Raw genomic sequence first — 22,355 nt, forward strand, 5'->3', positions numbered from 1 at the left:
AAAGATAGTGGGAAGAATGCTGAACCTGTGTCCGAATCCCATCTTTGCTTCTTATTAACTTCTGTGGCAGTTTGGTGGTTGCAACCTGACTCATGCAGGGAATTCTCAAAATAACAAGATCTCAGATCTTTTTGAGTATTCTGAGTATTAAAACACCATTGAGGGGCAGCTAGGTAGCGCAGTGGATAGAGCTCTGGCCTTGGAGTCAGGAGGACGTGAGTTCAAATCCAGTCTCAAACACATGACACTTACTAGCTGTGTGACCCTGGGCAAGGCACTTAACCCCAATTGCCTCACCAAAAAGCAAAACAAAAAAACCAAAAAAACCCCCAAAACCCACATCATTGGATGCAGTGTGTATCAGCAGAGCAGATTCCCATATTGGTGAGATTACAGAATCCAAAAATGTTAAAATGCCAAGAAGCTTCTTGCTTCAAATGCCAAATTCACTTGCACCAAAAGACCACTCTGTGCCATCTCACACGGTGGATTTTAACAAATGCTAGGTGGTTGACCAGTTGATTGTTATTACCAAAGTTTTGTTTTATTTTCCATGTCTTGTAGGTTTAAAGCTGGGAGGGAATGGAGCAATCATTTACTACAAGTCTCTCATTTTACAAATGAATAAATTGAGGAGAACTAACATTTTCAAAAAGGGAAAGGACAATATTTATTAAATGCCTAATATACACCAGGCACTGTGCTTTACAAATGTTTTCTTGTCTGATCCTCACGACCATGCTGAAAGGTAGGTGCTATTGTCATCCACATTTTATAATTAAGGAAACTAAGGTAAAGTTTTTTCAAGTGACTTGCCCAGGGTCACACAATAAAAATTTGATGGCAGATTTGAACTCAGGTGTTCCTGACCTCAAGCCTGACACTGTAACCATTGCACCACCAGTTATTTGCAGCATTTCTCTTTAATATATGGCAAGTGATAGTTTGGGTTTCTTCTTTTTGAAAACTGCCTGTTCATATCCTTAAGCCATTTATCAACTGTGGAACAGCTTTTGTATCTGCAAAATCAAATCAGTTCTTTATATGTTATGGGAATGAGACCTTTATTAGAGAAACTTGCTGCAAAGAGGGTTACCCTCCCAGTTAACTTTCAGTGAAATGATGTTTGTAAAACAGACGGCACATTTTAGAGTGCTATATGACTGCAATCAAAAGTGAAAGTTAACTGGGATAGCATTTCTGGGGTTTGGGCTCACAGAGTCCTTTTTAGGGCTACTCATCCACCTTTCTTGTCCACCTGCTGCATCGAACTCTCCCTATGGCATGCACAGTGGCCACACTGTGCTAAACCGTCTCAGCAGATGGATTAAAGCAGGTTGAGGGCAATCCAAGGGCCTCAAACTTGTTGGCAAGTTAAGGGGATCTCTATCCCAAGTATTTGAAGACCTCCCCAGTGGAATGAGTGAATGGGAACAATTTGTTTTGGTGGTCATGCAGGTGGCTGAAGCAGGTTCTGTGGAGCACTGACAGCTTGGTCAGATATAGAAGATGCTAATGTCATCCACTGCATCCCAGGGCAACACCAGTCATTCTGACTTTTATCTTGCCGCTAGACTTTGATGACTTTGCAAGAGAAAGTGAGGCTGATGCTTCAAAGCTGATGACTGTGCAGCTCTGCCTTGCTTAAATTCAACTCATACACAAGTCAAGACACCACTCTATGATGTCATTGGTCCTCTTTGAAAATGAAGCACAAACAACATCTTGGTATGTTGTGTGAGATTTTGTCTATACCTCATTTCTGCTAGTCCCTCCCTCCACACTTCCATTTCCTAGTTTTCCCAGCACTTCTGTGAAATAGGAAGTGAGCCCTTCCTTGTTTCACTAGGAACTGTTTGGGTTTTTGAACATTGGACCACTAGATTCATTTGCTCCTCTATATAACACACGTCATCTGTTCCACTAATACATTCCTCTATTTTTTTTAAACTAAAAATCATTTTGATGATTACTGATTTGTAGTCTAGTTTGAGATCAGGATACTGCTAGGCTCCCTTCCTTACAATTTTCTTTTCATTATTTCTCTTTATGTGTTGTTTTTCCCCATTAGAATATAAGCACCTTGAGGGCAAAAACTATTTTGCTTTATTACTTTTCTATTAGCAAGGCTTAGCACAGCGCCTGGCACATTTTCATTCATTCATTTATTCCCACAAATTCTTAAAGTAGGTATTCATGATATAGAGGAATGAATCTTCTTTGTAATCTGTAAGTCATTCACCCCTTTCATTCCTTCTTCTTGAAGCTTTCCCATGTATTTCCCCCCTTCTCCTCCCTCCTCACCTTTTCCCACCTTTGTTTTGAAATCACAAAGTATCAGAGGGTATGTTAACTTCAGCTGGAGGGTCTCATCCAGTTCTTCATGGATTTGCACTACTGCTCTATCCTTAGCAACCAATGGTAGTGCACAAATTGCAGTTATTTTCAAGGTGGCCTGTTGGTAAATACTCATCATGATTACTGTGATACGTGATGACTAAATTGTCCAAGAAATAATGTTTTTTGTCACCTTTGGATATATGATAAAACCCACTCTGACAACTCCTTTTTTTGCCCCTTCAAGGAATAGCAGTGATCCATCCTTCCATGTACTAGTGGCTTTCTTTTTTCTTCTGGTTTTGTTTGTAGCCACAAAGTCAAAATCGATACGATTCATCTTCTCCAGCTATGTGTTCACTCATCAGTTGTTGGATGTGGATTTCACTTTCCGAGTACCGAGGTTTATGTTGAGGTCCTTTGTGATTTTTTGGGGGTGACATAGCTCCAAATTGCTTTCCAGAATGGCTGGAGCAATTCATAGCTCTACCATTGAGTATCTTTTGCCTCTGTTTCCCATCCCTCTGCCACCATCACTGCAGGAGCAGAAAGTGGCTAGATGTAGGATTGAGTGACATTTTTTATTTCTCTGTTTCATGGGTTTCTATAATATTTTAATAGGAGTTTTTAATTTACAGAATTGACAAAATGGCTCTCTCTATATGTGTGTGTATATACACACATACATATGTATACATATAGATAGATATAGATATGGATAGATATAAATATGGAGAGATATAGATAGATATGGTGAAAACATCTTGTGGTAGATGGTGACACCCACTGGCAAGGAGTGGTGCGGCACCCCAGTCCTTTGAGCCATTTCAAATACTACTTCGAAACAAGTTCCTCCTGAAATGAGTACCTACCTCTTCTCTGACACTAACATGCTGGTGATGCTGTTTGGTTGAGGGTCATGGGACTCCAAAGGCACTGCAGAATTGAAGTTGACCTTCACCCAAAGAGCAGAGAGGAAGCACATGGCAGGTGTAAGCATGTCAAGGACCATTACATCCAAGGAATTATACTGGAGAAACATAAAAGCATGTTGTCAAAAAAAAAATCCATGACTAGAATAAAGGATGGGCTAGAGCTCCAGACCTACAGTCAAGATGACCTAGTTCAAGTCCAGCCTTGATACTGGGCAATTCATTTAACCTCTGTCTGCTTCTATTTCCTCATCTACAAAATGGGGTTAATAATAGCACTTCTCTCCCAAGGTTTTTATGAGGATAAAATAAAATATTTGTAAAGCACTTTGCAAATCTTAAAACTTTAGGTGAATGCTAGGGATGACGATGATGATGATGATGATGATGATGATGATGATGATGATGATGTAAGAATATAAAATAACTGGTCTATACTGGAAAGATCTCAGACTCTGGTGGAAGACCTGGGTTCAAATCCCACCCCTGATGACTATTTGTGTGAACTTTGGTGAGTCACAACCTTCCTGGGGCCTGAGTTTCCTCATGAGTAAAATGAGAGGTCAGGCAAAATAACCCTCAAGGTCCTTCCAAGTTGTAGGTCTAAGGTCTTAGGTAAGACATGATCAATTGTTATCTAACCATTGTCAGGAAATGTAGAGGAAAGTCCTCAAAACGTTTGATGCTACTGGTTTAGAAAACTGACAGATTCATTCACTTGCTCAGGCACATGCATTAAGGACAGGACAGAGACAAGACTTCAGCCCAGTTCCTGACTCCAAGTCTTCATTTACTACATGCCTCTGCCTCAGTGTAGGATCCTTTGAAAATAAACTACTGAGTCACAGATAAGTGATAATTTTGGTAGAGGGAATTCTTCACACCCAGAGTCTCTAGTGCTGCCAAAATTGCATGTCTTTTTAAAAAACATGTTTGTATGTGATTTTATAATGGAAGTGATTGAAAAAACACTTTGCTTCTAGTTGGCTTAGCTGAAATTTGCTGTTCTTCAAATCAAGGGATACTGACTGGTTGTGTTAGCAATCATTTATAGGCTGTTTATATTCATGCCTTTTGCAGATTCTGAGTCGTTTGATTGATGGGAGTCGATTCCAGGAATTTAAAGCTGAATATGGAACAACTTTGGTAACAGGTTTTGCTCATGTGAAAGGGTAAGCCTTTCAGTGCTTCACTCTAGGGACCTTTGAGGGCTATTAGAGAGGTTAAGTCACATTCCCATTGTCACAAAGCTAGTAAGTGTAACTGGCCAGATTTGAACACAGCTCCTCCTGGCTTCAAGTCCTCTCATCTCTGAAGGGGTTGTACTTGGTGACCTGTAAGCTCCCTTTCGGCTATAAGCATATGAGTCCGTGATGCTGTATCGACTATGCCATGGTGCATCTCATCATAAGGGTATATCCAGGATTTGGTTGGGGGTGGAGGGGCATGAAGACAGGACAATCCAGCTTTCATAAGAAGAAAGTCAACTTGTTACAGAATAACAGGGTTGGAGGTGACTGTCTAGTCCAAACTATATTGACAAAAAGGAATTTCCATCATATCAGAAGACAGGTGGTCACTTGTCTTTTATTTGAAGACTTGTAAGAAGGGACACCCTCTGGAGACACCCCATTCCACTTGGGGACAGCTTTAATTTTTGACCTTGTCTCAACATGCCGCTTTGCAACTTAAACCCATGCCCCTGCTTTTTCCCACTGGGTTCAACCAGAGCAACCCAAATCCCTCTTCAAATACTTATATGCAGCTCCTGTGCTATGATCCCCTTCCCTGAACCTTTTCATCCCTAGTGTCTTCAACTTGTCTCCCTGTGACATGGATTGAAGGTCTTTCACCATCCTGGAGGCCCTCCTCCAGACACTCTTTGGCTGGTGCCCAGAAATGCACCCAATATTCCAATTTTGGTCTGATCAGGACAGAGTACTCAGGACATTTCACCTCCTCATTCCTGGAAACTAGGTGCATTTTGACCTAGCTCTTGGTTTTATAGCAGCTCTCCATCTCCCTAGAGTGTGACCCAGTCCCTCATTCAATCACAAAAGACTTCTGGCCAGTTTCACTTCAGTTCATCCAATGACTTCCAAGGATTTTTTGTACTTGGTCCAACTAAGCCTTTGATTGACAGATGATCAGCTCTTACCCAGCTAAAGTAACAAAGTATAGCATCTTATCTTTAGGTGAGGTGGGCAGTGATTTGATTTTAACGATAACAACAACAGTAATATATAGTGCTTACTGTGTTTCAGACAATGTGCTGAAGTGCTTTAAAATTATCTCATTTGATCCTCATGACAACTCTCTGAGGCACTGTTGTGCAGTCATTTTTCAGTCATGTCTGATACTTTGTGACCCCATTTGGAATTTTCAGTTGTATTTGACTCTTCATGACCCCATTTGGAGTTTTCTTGGCAAGACACTGGAGTGGTTTGCCATTTCCTTCTCCAGCTCATTTTACAAATGAGGAAACTGAGACAAACAGGGTGAAGTGACTTGCCCTGGGTCACACAGCTAGTGAGGCTGGGTTTTAACTCAGGTGTCCCTGACTTCTGGCCCGGAGCTCTATCCATTGTGCCACCTAGCTCAGGCAGTTCTAGAAGACTGTAAGTTGTAGAACAAATTGCTATCTGGATTAGTGGAAGGATTTTTCTCATGTGGTACAGGAGAAAGAATACCAGCTTTGCAGCTGGAGGACATGGGTTCAAACCTCGCCTCTGATGTTTATGAGTTGCGGGATTTTAAGAGTTACTGAAACCCCTGTGCCTCATTTTCTGCACCTGTAAGACAAAGGGGTTGGATGAGATTACCTCTGAGGTCCCTCTAACCTACACTAATGAAATCACCAATCTGATCCAAAAAAAGCCCCAAACCATGTACCAACTCATGAAAGCTTATTTGTAGCAAATCAGTCCAAAGTTGTAGGTCTTTTAGTTCATTGAGGGTTTTGATCTGGAAAGCAAAATTAAGTGTGAATGAAGGAGGAATCCATCTCTCGCCAGGTTCAGACATCCATTCTTCTTCCCTTGACCTTGTTATACAATGTCTGTCTTATATCTGTTCTTTGCCCTACCCCAGCTCCCTCTAGTAATAAGAAGGTACAAATCTGTAGTCAGTTTGATTCTAGTAATATCTCAGTGAGTTGTATGTTTTATATTTGAATTTTATTCAGTTGTATATTTTACTCCTAGCCTTCAAAAGCTGAAAAATAACATGCTTTCCCCAAAGTCATTTAAAACAAATTATTTTTGAGCTCTCAAAATGGCCCTTTCCCCTCATTTTAATTTTTTTCTCAGAGTACCAGGAAAGACGCTTTTAGAGAACAGGCACTGGGGATCAGCCTGGTGCCTTCTTGTTTTCACTTGGGGCGGCTGTCCAACAACAAACCTCCCTGTGATGGAGGAGAATAGAAACAGGGGGAGGTTGGGGGGAGGGGTGGCTGCTCCCTCACCATCCTGGGAGCCCTGGGGATCCTTTCCAGGCTCTAGCTGGGAACATTCTATGAAGCAGGTCTGTGGCAGGGAGACAATGGGAGTTGAGAGTGTGGGAGAAGCAAAGTTGGCAGTAAAGGGATTTTTCATCCACCAGCAACGGTTTCCAAAGCAACCAGCTCATTTCAGGGACAGGGATGACTGTGGCTCTGCTTTGTCAAGGATGTCTCTGCCTTCCTGCTTCTCACTCCTTTTTTGGGTTTATTTGAAGACAGAGGAAATGAAACAGGGGCATTCTGAATGCACGCTTGGTCACTGTGGAGATGTGAGTCTAGGTGAGCCCCTCAGATCAACCTGCGAATCCAATCACTGATTCTCCTGTCCTTTTCTGCCTCAGCTTCACCGCTCCCCCTTAATGAAAAAGTAAACAAAAAGCTTTGAGATAAAAGGGGATGGTTGGCAGATGTCAAGCTCCTTGAGGGGAGGCACTGTCTTTATTTTTGCTCACATTTGCAACCCCAGTGCTAAGCAAAGTGCCTGTACATGATAAGCCCTTAATAGTTACTTCCTCTTTCTCTCTCTCTCTTCTTTTCTCCTTCCCTCTTTTTCTCTTTTCTCCCTCCCTCCCTCCCTTCCTCCCTCCCTCCCTCCCTTCCTCCCTCCTTCCTTCCTTCCTTCCTTCCTTCCTTCCTTCCTTCCTTCCTTCCTTCCTCCCTCCCTCCCTTCCTCCCTCCCTCCCTTCCTTCCTTCTTCCTCCTCCCCTCCTTCCCTCCTTCCCTCCCTCCCTCCCTCCCTCCCTTCCTTCCTTCCTTCCTTCCTTCCTTCCTTCCTTCCTTCCTTCCTTCCTAGTAATAAACACTTAATAAATGCTCATTGACTGCCTGAATGATTACTTAGCTGAGGACAGAATGTTGGTCCCCAATAGTAAGGATGGTTTCATTTCTTGTCATTGTATTCCCAGTGAAATAGCACATAGTAGGTACTGAAAAAATGGTTGTGCCTGATTGGGGGTGAATCTTGTGCTGCAGGCTGATGCTCATGTAAATAGCTCACAGGGAGCTATTGTAATAGTGTGATAAAAGTATAATAGCTCACATTTATATGGTGTTTTACCTGAAGCTCAGTGAAATTATGCGAATGGGTCAGGACCTCATATACAGTAAATGTGAGAGTTAGGATTTGAACTCAGTTTTTCTACTGCAAGAGCAATGCCCCACGATGCCATGCTGCAGCCCAGACAGTATGACTGTGCTACTGGCACAAGAAGGGAAGACTTGGAAAGGATATGAAAATTGCCTTCAAGTGTCCAGGACCAGGAAGGGGCTTGAGCTCCTCATTGTCTTCCCTGGTCAGAGAACATCTGGAGTGAGATCTTTGGCTTTAGGAGCCACATTTTAGGTAGTTGGGTCAATTAAATAAACATTTGTAAAAGCACCTATTATGTGCTAGGTGCAATGCTAAGTGCTGTGAATACCAAGGAAGGTAAAATATGCCCTTACTCTCAGAGAGCTCAGTCAAATGGAAGACAGAACATTCAAGTGGCTCTGTACAAACAAGATCCATGCTGCATAAGTTGGAGATAACCCACTGGGGGAGAGAGGACTGGGCAGGGCTTCCTGTAGAAGGGGGAATTTTTAGCAGGGACGTGAAGAATGCCAAAGAAGCCATTGATGAGATGGCGCCTGGATAAGCTAGGTTTTGTCCAGGGGAGAACAACCAGGGTAGTGGAAAACCTTGAGGTCATGTTACATGAGGACCAGCTAAAGGTCCTAGTTAGGCATGTGTAGCCTGGAGAAGAGGAAATTCGAGGGGAGGGCTTGATTTCTGACTTCATATATTTGAGGAGCTGTCCTATAACAGTTATTCCTCTTGATTTGGCTTGGCCCCAAAAGGCAGATCTGGGTGTGATGGAGCTTACAAGGAGTCGAAGCTAGTTAGCTTGATTTAAGGTGAAACTTCTAACCTGTGAAAGCTGTCAAAAATGATAACAGACTGTGTCAGGAGTTAGAGGATTCTCCAGTGTGGGCGCAGGGAACACATGGGGACTGCCAGTCATGGTTAACATAGGCTTTGTCTACCTACAAAACTCTTCTATCTTTGACTTGTAGAAGAAGCAGTGACAGCCACCATCCCTAGGGTGCAGCAACTGATAGGGACTCAGACTGACAGTCTGGCAAGACTAGGATTGATTGGCTCAGATTAAATGTATTTTCAGGCCAATGTTAGGTGGTGCTGATACTGAGCCACCTCTGACTTGACTGTGGTCAAATCAGCTTCCTCAGGGCTATTTCCTCTACACAAAATGAGGAGGGTGAATTTGGCTTCCTGTAAGGTACCTTCCAACTCTAGAACCTTGCTCAGACACTCTTGTAGCGTGATGCACCTTTGGGACCTCAGTAGAGTATAAGCTTCCTGAAGGCAAAGATGGCCTCACCCATGCCTGCCGTAATAGTAATTGTTTCACAAATGCTTGCTGGTTGGTTGATCATAATAATAGTTCACATTTCTTTAGCACTTAACAATTTGCAAAGCACTTTACAAGTATTATTGCCTATGATTGTCACAGCAACCCTGGGAGGTAGGTGCTACATTTTCCTCATTGTACAGATGAGGAAACTGAGGCTGAAAAGCTTAAATGACCAGGGTCACACAGCTACCAAGTGCCTTGAGGCTGGGTTTGAATGCAGGTCTTCCTGATTGTAGATCCAGAGTGTTACACCAGCACTCTATCTGATATAGCACACATAAGGGCAGAGCCTTGATATCAAACTGACTTTATCCCACCTGCTACAGCTGCAAATGGCAAATTCCTCTCACGTGTCAGTGGCCTACATGGAAAGCACAAAAAATGGAGTCTTCTTTTTTGTCTTTGTTTTACCAGGCATCTAATTGGCCTGGTGGCGAACAATGGGGAGCTAACCTACCAGGCCTCCCTCAAAGGTAGCAACTTTGTGAATCTGTGCAGTCACCGGAACATCCCCATCCTGTTTCTCCTGAACACTGTTCCAAAAACATCTCAGTGCACAAGCCTTGCACAGGTACGAGATCTTCCTACAGTTAATTTTGTCCTTCCTTTTCCAAGCTGTTGACTCTGTCTCGCATACCTCTCATTTCTTTTCCCATTTTTTTCTTCTATCTCTCTCATTTGTCTTCTAAAATCCTTCTTGAGCTCTTCTAAGAAGGGTTTTTGGGCTTCAGACCAGCTCATATTTCCTTTTGAGGTTCCAGATGTGGGTTTGTTGACAATGTTGTCCTCTTCAGAATTTCTGCCTTGATCTTCTCTCTTCCCATAATAAGAATCTATCGTATGTTTCTTTTTGCTCACGGTGTTTGCTTATTTCCTGGCCTTTACAGAGATTGAGCTCTCCTGCTGGGGAGCAGAGGTTACTGACCCAAGCTTCTTGTGTTGGGAGCCCAGGGCCTGGTCACGGGCTTTGTGTGCTGGGGCCTCCAACGTTGGCAGTTAGAGGCTGTAGGGTTCTGACAGCTTACCTGGTGTTGGGCTGGAATCAGCAATGCTGGAACTCTAGGGGTTTAATTGGGCAGTGTGACTCCTGGAGATTTCCTGCTAACCCAGGCCTTTCCTTCTTTTCCCTTTCTTCAGCTCCTTTCAGATAGATGTTGTAGGGTGTTTATCTACCTGGGGCCCTTGGAGCACTGCTTCCCTTAGCTGTGCTGTGGTACTGGGAGAGCCGGTTGCTGTAGAATGCCGAGGCACCTGGTGGTTTTCCAAGCTGGTTTCCTCGCTGAGGCACTCAGGGGTCCAGGTGCTGGTGTTTGCCTGCTCCACTACCTGGGTTTCAGGATCTCCTCCTGGTATGCTGAGGTGGGGCTTTCCGCTAGCTTGCTGGGATGCCTCCCATTGGGCACTGCTCCCCTTCCCCCCCCCAACAGGGGCCTTTCCCATTAATCCCTCAAGCTACCTGGGCTACTGGACTGCTGCACCCCATCTTTCTTCTGGTTCAGCTGTTCTGGGGTTTTTCTTGGGGTGATGTTTTTTGGGCTTTCAGAAGTTAATAAGGGAGGGAAGCCATCTTGGCTTCCAGAAGAGGAAAAGCCTACTGAGATGTTCCAGTGGGGAGGAGTGGGGCCACCATGACTGAGAGTTTGCCTTTGGAGAAGGCTTCATGGCGACGTGTACAACTATTGTTTCCCTGACATCTAACAATCATCTCGAGAGATGCACAAATAGTCCTTGGACCCTTTTTATAGTTGAGGAATCCAAGGCTGGAAAGGCAAAGTTAATTGTCCAAGGCTACCCAACTTTTACATGGAACAGTGGAACATCATTCTAGACCTCTTGAGTCCTAGTCTGGGGCTCTCTCCACCTCTCACAAAAGAGGCAGAGGATCACATATTCACAGTCCATGTGGTCTAACTCCCTCATTTTACAGAAGAGGAAACTGAGACCCAGAGAGGATAATAATAATAATAACAACAACAGCTTGTGACCCTTACTACCTATATGGCCTTGGGCAATAATAATGGCTTACATTTCTAGAGAGCCTTAAGGTTTGCAAAGATCTTTACATATATTATCTCAATTGATTCTCACAACACTCTGAGGAGATAGGTGCTATTATTATCCCTATTTTACAAATGAGGAAACTGAGGTGAAGAGAAGTTAAATGACTTGCCCACAGTCACACCATCTATGAGTGGCTAAGCTTGAGTTTGACTTCAGTTCCTGTGACTCTAGAGCACAGTGTTCTTTGCACTGCCCCATCATCACCTTCCACATTCCTCTATGGATGGATTTTTTTCCCCCTTTTACATTATAATTCAATAGTTTTTCCATCTAGTTATTTTCATACCAGTCACTGCATGAAGTTTTAACTTAATAGCCTCCCTTGAGAGCATGCAGAAAGTTCCCAGAAAGATGTGCCATCACGGATAAGCCCCTTGATTTCCTAAGTAGAGTTCATCTCACGTTATTTTGTCCTCACTTGAGCTCTTCCTCATCAGTAATATTCTCTGTTCCCTCTGCTTTAAATCCCGTGCCTCTCTGCCCTCCTCCCAAAAGATTCATTTTCCTTTCTTTGGAACTAACAGATTATAGAATCACAGGGCTCAGAGCTGGAAGGGGCCTTAGAGTTTCTGTAGACCAGCCCCCTCTTTTTGTTGTTGTATAGTTGTTTTTCAACCACATCTGACTCTTTGTGATTTGCCCAAGGTCTTATAGTTAGTGAATAGCAGAGCTGGGATTCAGGGCAAAGTCTTTGACTCAATACCAACTGCTCTTGACATTCCATTTTTTATTCAAAGGATCATTGGACTTCAGAATCAGAAGACTTGGGTTTTGGTCCTGGGTCTCCCACCCACTATTAAAAAAATAAAATTAACACATTTATTTCCTGCCCACCCTATCCCCTCTGCTTTCTCATGCCCATAGAGAAAGGAAAAAAGAAAACCAAAATGAAACCATCACAAAAAAGATTCCCTCATTAGTCCTGTCCAACTATGTTTGTCTCCTGTGTCCTGAGTCCATCCTTTCTCCACGGGGAGGCGGGCAGAATTCCTCGTCACTGGTCCTCTGGATTCACAGTTCTAGTCGTTTCGTTGATCAGAGTGCTTAAGTCTTTCAAAGTTTGTCTTCTCAATGTTGTTTTTTACAAACAGCCTCTTCTCCTGGGTCTGCTTCCTTCCCTCTCCATCAGTTCATAGAAGTCTTCTCAGGTTTCTCTGAAACCATCCCCTTCATCATTTCTTAATCTGTTCAGTCCTTCCTCAATGGATGGATGGATGGATGCTTCCTCAGCGTTCAGTTCTTTGCCGCCAGAACAGGAGCTGCTACAAATAGTTTCACACATATGAATCCTTTCTTTGTTGTTTGACCTTCGGATTTTTAAGTCAAGTAATATTATCCTTGGGTAAAGGAGTTTGAGCAGGTTAGTAACTTCATGTATCTAGGCAGTGAAGTCGCTCGACCTTGAGTCAGGAAGATCTGAATTTAAATTCTGCCTCAGGCAAATACTGTAGCATCATTGACTGTTTCCCAGAATGTTCCCAGGTTAGATAACTGAGCCTCAAAGAAGATTGGTGGGCAGGTGGCTTGCAGAATGCCTCACAGCTTGTTCTTGGGAGAGCAGGGAAGAAACTCGAGGCCTGTTGCTTTTGTCAGTGCCTTGAATGTAGTAGACAATAAATGTTGGCTAAATGGCTCTACTAATTTTCCATTGAAATGTCACCTCTCTTATGTACCTTCAGCTGGGGAGGAGGAAAACGAGAAAATAGAACCTTTGATACTAAGAGCTGGAAGGGCCCTTAGGGGATTTAATCCAGCTCATCCTTTTCCAAAAGAGGAAACTGAGGCCGAGAGAAGTTAAGGTCCAAGATCAAGCCAGGTCCACCTTGACTCAAGCTCCAGTGCGTTCCCCATTACACCAATCACATTCTTGCTTTGTAGGGATAAAAATGACTTCTTAGAACAGTCCTTGTGAAGTGTCTTCTTTCCACTTTCATTTCAGGCAGAAGATCTAGGCAGAAGATTCAAGGCCCAGGCCTGTATGATGGCCACCATTGCTTGTGCAGAAGTTCCCAAGATAACTCTGGTCATTGGTGGCTGTTTTGGAAATGACAGCTATGCCATGGTACAGAAATATTGATGATTGGGCTAAATAATATGTCCTATTCACGTACTTCCTAAGCCTTCCCAAAAACAAATGTAGCCACCCCCCCTCCCCCGTCTGAGGCTACTGCCTTAAATCCCACTCTCTGTGTTTGGACTGGTTACTAGAGGTCATTTGCATATTATGAGTCTCAGAGATCTAGGGATAACACCATTAACTACTATTAATAATTGATAATAATATCACTAATAATTATAATTACTATTATATCATGCTATTCTATGCTGTGTTATGTTATATTATATTATATTATGTCATGTGTCATGTTGTATCATATAATTATCATTATATATTGTATTGTATTATCATGAGTCTATCAGTGTGCTTCCAATGAAAAAGTAGCCAGGAGATTTTAGCAAAGGTGTTTACTAAAAAGTGTCAAAAGAACTGTTGTTGGTTCAAATGCATTCTCTCCCACCCCCACCCAAATGTGGGGCCCCCTCTCCCACAAATCTACGCAGACTCTGTGGGGAAATTGGGCACAAACTTGATGGGAACTGAGGTTCGGTAAGTGAAGTGACTTGTCACAAAGCTGGTAAGAAGCAGACATAAGTCCTTTTGACTCCAAGTCCAATACTGTGTGCACTGTACCACATTGCCTCTTCTGTTGTATACATAAAATCTGAGTTTAAGGATGTCTTCTTTCAGGTAAGTAAGTGACTTAAGGCATCAAGGTGATGCAGTGGAGACTGGTGGATTTTGGGTCAAGGAGATTTGAGATAGAATCTTGCCTTAGGCACTTACTGTGAGACCCTTGGTGAGCTCTTTGTACCTCAGTTTCCTTATTTACCATATGAGGGAACTTGGCTTGAGGCCTTTAAGGTCCCTTCCATCCCTCGATCTATGGTCCTGGTATTATTGGCTCAACGTACCCTAAAGGCAGATTTTTCTTGTTTTTTTTTTTCTCTCACTCAAACGGATCGCTCATTTTTAGTGTGGAAGATCATTCGACCCTAATTTCTTGTTCCTGTGGCCCAATGCAAGAGTTGCTCTTGTTGATTGTAGATCTCTATTTGCTGACTTTCTGGAAGAAGATGAGAACTTCTACATGGACAAATCCACATTAAAGAATCTGGAGAAAAAGTAAGTTTTGAGGTCCCTACCGTGCTGACTTTTTACTGATAATTGGACAAGGCCCATTAGAGCAAGAAATGTAAATAATCAGACTTAGGAGAGAGAATTCAGGTCTCTTCCTCTCTCAACTTTCATCACAGCTTCTTTCCTAATGTTCTTCAATTAAAAACCATTAATGCATTGCCGTGGAGCAGGGAATACTTCTGTTGTTTGACTTTGTATACCTAGCGCTGTTGGTAACACAGAGCAGGGATTTAAAAAAAACAATAACAACTTGTTGAATTGAATAATAGATTCAGGATCAGAAGACCTGAGTATTTCATGGCTAGATGACCAGTTTGAATCCTTTTTCTTTTTACGAAGCTCTGTGCCCTTGGGAGGCCACTTCAGCAAATTAGGCTTCATTTTTCTTATCATAAAATGAAGGAGTTACCAAAAAGGAAGAAAATGACTCATCTATACAAAAGTACAGCAGCTGTTATTATTGTGACAAAGAAATGGAAACAAAAGGGGATGTTCTTCCGCTGGAGAATAGCTGAACAAATTACGGCACATGAATGTAATAGAACATTATTGCACTGTGATAAAGGGCTGTATTCAGAGAAACCTGGGAAGACTTGTATGAACTGATGCAAAGTGAAGGACAATATAATAATGAAAACCAATTAGGAAAGACTTAATAACTCTGATAAGTGAAATTACCAAGCAGGATTCCAGAGGGCTCATCATGAAGTATGCTACCCACCTCCTAACAGACTAGTATGGGATAGATCCAAGATGCAGAATGAGACATACGTTTTCAAACATGATCAATGTGGGAATTTCTTTTGCTTGAAAATGCTTGTTTGTTACAAGGATTTTATTTGCATTTCCCCATTTGGGAGGTGGTAAAAATAGGAGGGTTAGGAATAAGACTATCACCTTCTTTACCTCCCTCCCCACCCCCCCATAATGGAAGGAAAGTTGGGAAGAATCAAAGACCAGAAGGACAACTTTGAAAGTTTACATTTTGAATTTATTATACACTTAAAATATAAAAGCAAGGAGTATATAATAGAGGTTCATAATTTCCTTTATAATCTTAAAATAAATATAAAAGTGCTCATTTTATTGGTTATTGTTAAGTTCATAACAAAAAAAAATAAAATGATGTCACTTAAGGACAGATGATTGACAGGATTTCTCATTTCTAAGTCCTATGAGCTCTTTTTCTGAGAGTAAGCTTTTAAATAATTTTGCCTGTTGTGAAGCTGAATTCTTTTAAATTAAGATATGCTGATCCACAAAATGGGTCAGATTCTTCTTAGTTAACATTAACTTAACATTTAACAAAGAGTAATGACTTATATTTGGTCATCACCTTACAGTTTGCAAAATGCTTTCACATATTTGAGCCTCACAACATGCTGGGAGGCAAGAAAGGGCTTCAATATTCACACACAATGGTTAGAAAATAGAACAGCAGACATAGAGATAGAAGGATAGAGTACAGATGTTACATCAGCGACATCCTCAACCTTCTTGACCTCCTGTTTACCATCTTCTCTTCCTGGACATTCTCTTCTCTCTGGGTAATGATGATACTCATTTCTCTTGGTTGTCCTTCTACCTACCCAACTATTCCTTCTACTTTGTTGGATTATCATCCATAGCCTGTGCCCCTAACCATGGGTGTACCCCAACATCTCATCCTGAGTCCTCCTTCTGTCAACGCTTCTCTAACTTGGTGACCTCATCAGCTCCTATGGGTTTAATTATCATCTCCTTACAGATGACCCAGCTCATCTTTACAGTGCTGAACATAATTTGCATTTGATAAATGCTCTACCTATCTATGTCTATCTGTGTCTGCCTATCTATCCATCCATCTTCTATCTGTCTATCTGTCTGTCTATCTATCTATCTATCTATCTATCTATCTATCTATCTATCTATCTATCTATTTCTGTCTGTCTATCTATGTTTGTCTATCTATCCATCCATCCCTCTTTCTGTCTATCTACCTACCTACCTATCTACCTGTGTCTGTCTATGTCTATCCATCCATCCATCCATCCATCCACCCATCCATCCATCCATCCATCCATCCATCCATCTATTTATCTGTCTGTCTGTTTTTTAGACCTGTATACATTCAGCTGTACTTTCCATCCTGAGTTCCAGTTCTACATCATCAGAGAAAGGATTCAAATTCAAATCCTCTCTAACATGATGCCTAAGGGTTCTTTCCTCCATACTCACCACTCTGCTTCTTACTGTATCTGTTGTAACTTTCAATCTCAGCTGCAGCTGTATTTTATTTCTTGCATGTCAGCAGAATGCAGTCTCATGGAGGGCAGAATCTCCTTTATTTTTTTTATTCCCAGCCCTAGTACTGTGCCTGGTATATACTTTGTATTTGATAAATGTTGGTCGAATTGAATGATCTGTTTGTAACCATCAACCTTCATGCTCTCTTTATCAGACTGGAGAATGAAAGCACAGCATTTTATTCCTCAGCCAGACTGTGGGATGATGGAGTGATACTGCCCCAGAATTCCAGAGAGGTGGGCTCCCTTTGGTGCTCTGTCAGTTTGGGCCTGGGTTTCAAATGCCAACTTTAAGGATGAGGGGATCCTGGCAGGTTGACTAACATGCCCAGTGAGTCCCTAATGATTACTTATTTGGGGCAATGAGAAGATGACATGTTCCAAGTTTTTTTTGTTTTTTACTTTACCTTGACTTAATAGAGATAGTTGGGAGGTCAAAAGCATATGAATTGGTTTAATTCTGCCAAATGATTGTTTAAAGAACAACCTCATTAGTGACTTTTCCTCCCAAGCTGGTTTATGTGTAGATATAACCATAGTCAGCAGGTCCAGTGGTCCTGTATATAGAGTAATGGAGAGAGAGTCTGCTTCAGAGATTTGGATTCAAATCCTGCCTGCCACATACTGGCTTTGTGACTATAAGCAAGCCACTTACTCAGTGCTCTAGGAAACTAAAAATTTTAAGCTGCAGAGAAGGCGCCTACCAGCATTCCTCATTGGGGAGTTCCCTGGACCAGGAGAATGACAGGTGTGATCCCTAACTCATTTTAAAAGTTTTTCCAGACTCATATATCTTTGCCATCATTCAAGTGTTTTGCAGTCTAAACATCCTAGTTATTATAGTTTTTTAGCTATCCTTATTATTATAGGGGCAGCTGATGGCACAGGGTATAGAGCATTGGCCTTGGACTCAGGAAGAACAGAGTTCAGATCCAGCCTCAAACACTTACTAGCTGTGTGACCCTGGGCAAGTCACTTAACCTCCATTTGTCCCAATTTCTTCAACTGTAAAATGGGGAAAATAATAGCACCTACCTAGCAGAGGTGTCATGAGAATCAGATGAGATAGTATTTGTAAAGTGCCTAATGCATAAATACTTATCGCTGTTCCTTTCCCTTCCCTTTGTTCTTCTTGTCCAATCTATAAATCTCTTCTTCTAAATAAATTCTTTGAATTTTTGGTCTTTCTTCATCTGAGGATGAGCAAGAGATACTGCCCAACATCCCATTTCATAGATGAAAATACACAAGGATCTTTGATTTTCATCAGCATGGGAGAATTTGCAGTGTGAGATCTCTCTTTACCAATACGGATTGCAATTTGTTTGTGGCTTTGCACGGTGGTTCTCAAAGTGTGGTCCAAGGATATCTGTGGGGGAAGGGGTCCCTGAAGCTGTTTCAGGGAGACCTCTCTTGGTTAAGCATTCTTCAGACAAAGCAAGGGAGCCCTGAATACTGCTGGGGACCCCACAGCACAAGTCAGGGATGGTGGGAAGTTTAAATAATAATAATATCCAGCATTTATAGAGAGCTTTAAGGCTTGCAAAGCACTTTTCATATAGCCTCTCATTTGATCTTCCCAATAACCCTGGGAGAGCTTCATTGCTATCCCCTTTTATACAGATGAGGAAACTGGATCAGACAGAGATTAAGGGACTGGCCCAGGTTTACACAGCTAGGAAGTATCTGAGGCTGGCGTTGAATTCAAGTCTTCCTAATTCTGTGCTCTATGTTCTGTACCACCTAGCTACCTAGGCACTTTTAGGAGCATTACAAGGGAAGAAAAATGATGGGAAAAAATTAGAGAAAGAGATTTCATGAGAAATCGCTGCTAAGATTCACAGAGAACTCAAGTTTCCTAAAACTATAGAATCTTTAAGGTCTAGGAGGGACCTGAGAGTTCATCTTGTTCCACACCCTTGATTTTCAGAGGTGAGGAAACTGCAGCCTAGAAAACAGGAGTGGCTTTTCCAAGGCTACATACTTACTCAGTTATAGGTAGAGTCAGACAAGCATTCTTCTCAACTCCAAGCTCAGTATTTTTCCCACTACACCAAGGTAGACAATGGGATGTCCCTACCACGCATGGCAGGTCAAATGACTGCTTTAGGGATTCGCTTTAGGTATTAAAAACTTCTTGAGTGTATGAATTGTGTAATCTTGCAATGCACAGCCAAGAAGCCCCCTTTCTGGAGATTATTATAAAAAGAACAAACAATTAGCATGCTGAGATTTTGTCCTTGGTTGAAGAAAAGTCATTCAGTCAAGAAGCATTTATTAAGAACAATAGACTTGCCACCTTCCTTGAATTCCACATCCCTATGACCTCACAAAATCAGAGTTGTTATTTCAGGGATCTCCGAGGTCATCTTGTTTAACCCATGCCTCTATGTCACATCCAACAAGAGGCCATCCAAGCTTTCCTCAATGACTTCCAGTGATGGGAAGCCCATCATACTGTGAGGTAGCCCATTCTACTTTGGGAGACACTCCTCTGGACATCTTTTTCATGCCTCGGGAACCTCTTCATCCTGAAAGATCATTTCAGCCCCAGAACTTATACCTTGTCAGTGTCCTCTGACCCTGCAGCCCCTCCCTCCCTCCAGTTGTAAAACAGAGAGCTTCTCTCAGAACTTCCATTGAAAGAAGGCATCCAGGACAGCCATCTCTTCATTTCCACCTGGCTGCACTTCTCTGGGTTTTGCCATCATGAACCTGAGTTGGATACCTTCCCTTCTTGCTCCATCACCTTCAGCTTCCTTTTTGAGTATTGTTTTCTCCTGTTAGATTGTAAGCTCTTTGAGGACAGGCACTGTCTTTCTTTGTATCCCCTGTATTTAGGACAGTGCCTAGCACATAGCAGACCCTTAGTAAATGTTAATTAACACAACCTTCCTTTCCTTCCTAGAGAAAAATCAAAGTTCTAAGCAGAGATGATTGCACACCGAGACAAAGGGGAAAATGTAATGCACTAGAGTATACTATTTATAATGATTCCCAATCCCATTTCAACCACACAAGTCCAATCTCTTTGAAATGTCTGTGGTTATGGGTATTCCATTATAAGACTGCATGACAGTTGAATAGAATAGAATAGAATAGAATAGAACAGAATAGAAGAGAATAGAATACTAGATTTAATAGCCACTGTAGCAACTATTGTTTCTTCTTCCTTCTTCTTCTTCTTCTTCATTATTATTATTATTTTTAATTATTACTAGGGCTCAGGGTTATAATAATGGCTAAGAATGGAGACTCAGTCTGTGATTTCAAGGTTCTATGAACTCTTTGGTGAGTAATCTCCTTCACCAGTTCAGGTTGGCACCTTCTCTGCACTCTGTATTAGAGTGTTGACTAGAACTCTAAGAAGTGAAGTGACTTGCCCAGGGTCAAGCAGCCAAAATTGTCAGAGGTAGAACTTGAACTCTGATCTTCCTGGCTCTGCTCACCTCACTGTGCTGTATTTGATAGGTTTTAGAACAAACTCTTGCCCAACTGTCCCACATCGCTCTAAGCCCTCCCATAGAAGAACAGAACACAGTAATGAAAAAGAACGTCACTCTAATTCTGCGGATTCATTCATTCGTTTCCAGGTCTGATCTCTTGCATTTCCTCTGTGTCCAGGTGATTGCGAAGTGCTTAGCGATCATCAAACAGAAGGAGAGCCAGACTCTCACCCATCAGCAGCAGCCCATTCTCCGGATGTAATTAGAAGTGACTGTTACGCATATGAAATGCTTTGCAAACAATGGCTTCAGGGACTTTTGTTTTTTACAACCACAAGACTGGATTGGTGTTGATTTACCGAAACTGAACAAATCGAGCAAAACTCAGAAACAGAAGCTTACTAAGAATGCTAAATCATTAATCTTCAAGTGCCTCAGTTTCTCCACTACTGTAAGAAGCATGGGCATACTGGATGGTTTCCTAGCAAAGGAAGAGTATTTTGGTGGGGAAAGGGTTGGGCTTAGATCCCTGAGGACCTGGGTTTGATTCCTGACTCTGACACTTACTAGTAGTGTGACCCTAGTGAATTCTTCAGCTTTTTAGGCATCTGTTTCACCATCTGTATGATGGGGACACTGGCTGATGAGGTCTTGGTCCTCAGAGTATGTGCAATATGACTTGGTGAGCCTGTCTGTAGAAATGTGTGATGGGGGGCCTTCTCCCTCCATGATTCAAAGCATGTGAAGGTGCCTTCTGTTTCTTGTCATCTTGTTGGGTGGTCATGGAAATGCTTTTCATTGGTTGCTAAGCTAGAAACGAGCATGTATACAAAGGCTGGAATAGAAAATGGATGAATTCTCTCTTTTCTGGTTGTCACTGAGGCATAGAAGAAGCAGCAGTAGCCTGCTGTCTGTCACTGGCCCCCTTCTTTCCCCACTGAACACATGGTCCTGCCTATTTCTGCCCCTGTGTGTTTCTTCTTTCCTGATCTTAGGTGAATGATTTTCAGAGAGAGAGAAGAGAACAAGTGATGATTTTGTGATCTTCAAAAGGTTGGAAGAGTCCAAGAGGACCAGCAAATATAATTCATACCAGATCGTATCAGTAATGGCAGCTGCTGAACATAATGAGAAGCCATTCCTGAGGTTGGAAATGCTCAACACAGCCTGGCAATCAATAGACCCAGCAATTGAGATGCTGTGTCCTATGAGGAAGGGAGTGACTCCACTATGACCAGCCATGATTCCGGAGGACCAGTGATGCAGGATGCTGCCTCCCTCCTCACCAAGAGGTCATAGACTAAGGGTCCAGAATGAGACAGGCATTTTTGACATGACCAATTCAGGAATTTGTTCCACTTGATTCCTTGACTATATGTATTTGTTACAAAGGTTTTGTTTTTATCCTTCTTTTCGTAAAATATGAGGAGGTTGGAAGGAAAGAAAAAGCAGTTTTTGTTGATTAAAAAAATAAAACTTAAATAAAGAGAATAAACACAAAAATGGAGTGACTCATCTATCAGCAATATCACAATTAGAAGTGACCTTGGGGGTGGTATTTAGTAATCCCCATTTCCAGTTTAAGGCCATTAGCTCCAGGAATCAAGGAGGCAGAGGGGCTCTGCTCCTGGTATGAGAGCTTGTTGTAATTGTTTTTTTGCTCTATTTTCTCAGTAATTATTCCTTTGGAAAAGCTAATTGATTATATTGGGGAGGTATTAACTGGTGATTGATATGGTGGGGGGCTACCAGGTGGGGGCTCATAAGCAGGAATGCCAGAGACTCTCTGGAGCCCTCTGGGTCATCCCTAGAACCTTGAGGGGAGAAGTAAGAGCCATGGTCTGGGGACCCAATGTGCTTATCCAAGTGAGATGGGAGAATGAGCCCCAGAGCTCTGGACTCAACCTATAAAACACACACAGAAATGATACGTAGGGCCACAGACAGAAGGCTGGAAAGGGACCGTAAGTGTCATGGAGCTCAGCTCTCTCATTGGATGCATGAAGGAACCTTAGTAGCCAAACATTATCAGAGGAAAAGAGGGAAAATCACCTGCCCCAGGTCACAAAGGTCAGCTGATCACGAGATCTAGATTTGGAATAGGAAAGCTTACAGACTGTTGAATCCAACCCTCAATTTTACAGAGGAGGAAGCTAAAGTCCTGAGATGGCAATGATTTGTCCTC

The 22,355-nt window shown here is 42.2% G+C and overlaps 1 protein-coding gene across 2 annotated transcripts in view; it reads left to right on the forward strand.

Annotated features, from left to right (window-relative positions):
* LOC110212919 (biotin-dependent 3-methylcrotonyl-coenzyme A carboxylase beta1 subunit-like) overlaps positions 1–21,673 on the forward strand; it is a 67,551-nt gene extending 45,878 nt beyond the window's left edge. For both annotated transcript variants that reach the window (XM_020993072.2, XM_020993073.2), the window contains exons 8-13: positions 4,350–4,441; positions 9,594–9,750; positions 13,180–13,302; positions 14,276–14,424; positions 16,880–16,961; positions 20,349–21,673. In XM_020993072.2, the coding sequence (XP_020848731.1) occupies positions 4,350–4,441; positions 9,594–9,750; positions 13,180–13,302; positions 14,276–14,424; positions 16,880–16,961; positions 20,349–20,432 (687 nt within the window). In that variant the 3' untranslated portion in view covers positions 20,433–21,673. The remainder of the gene's footprint in view (positions 1–4,349; positions 4,442–9,593; positions 9,751–13,179; positions 13,303–14,275; positions 14,425–16,879; positions 16,962–20,348) is intronic.
* The last annotated feature ends 682 nt before the right edge of the window (positions 21,674–22,355 follow it).

Source organism: Phascolarctos cinereus, unplaced genomic scaffold, assembly GCF_003287225.1.
Source record: "Phascolarctos cinereus isolate Bilbo 61053 unplaced genomic scaffold, phaCin_HiC Scaffold_5;HRSCAF=322, whole genome shotgun sequence".
Lineage (NCBI taxonomy): Eukaryota > Metazoa > Chordata > Mammalia > Diprotodontia > Phascolarctidae > Phascolarctos > Phascolarctos cinereus.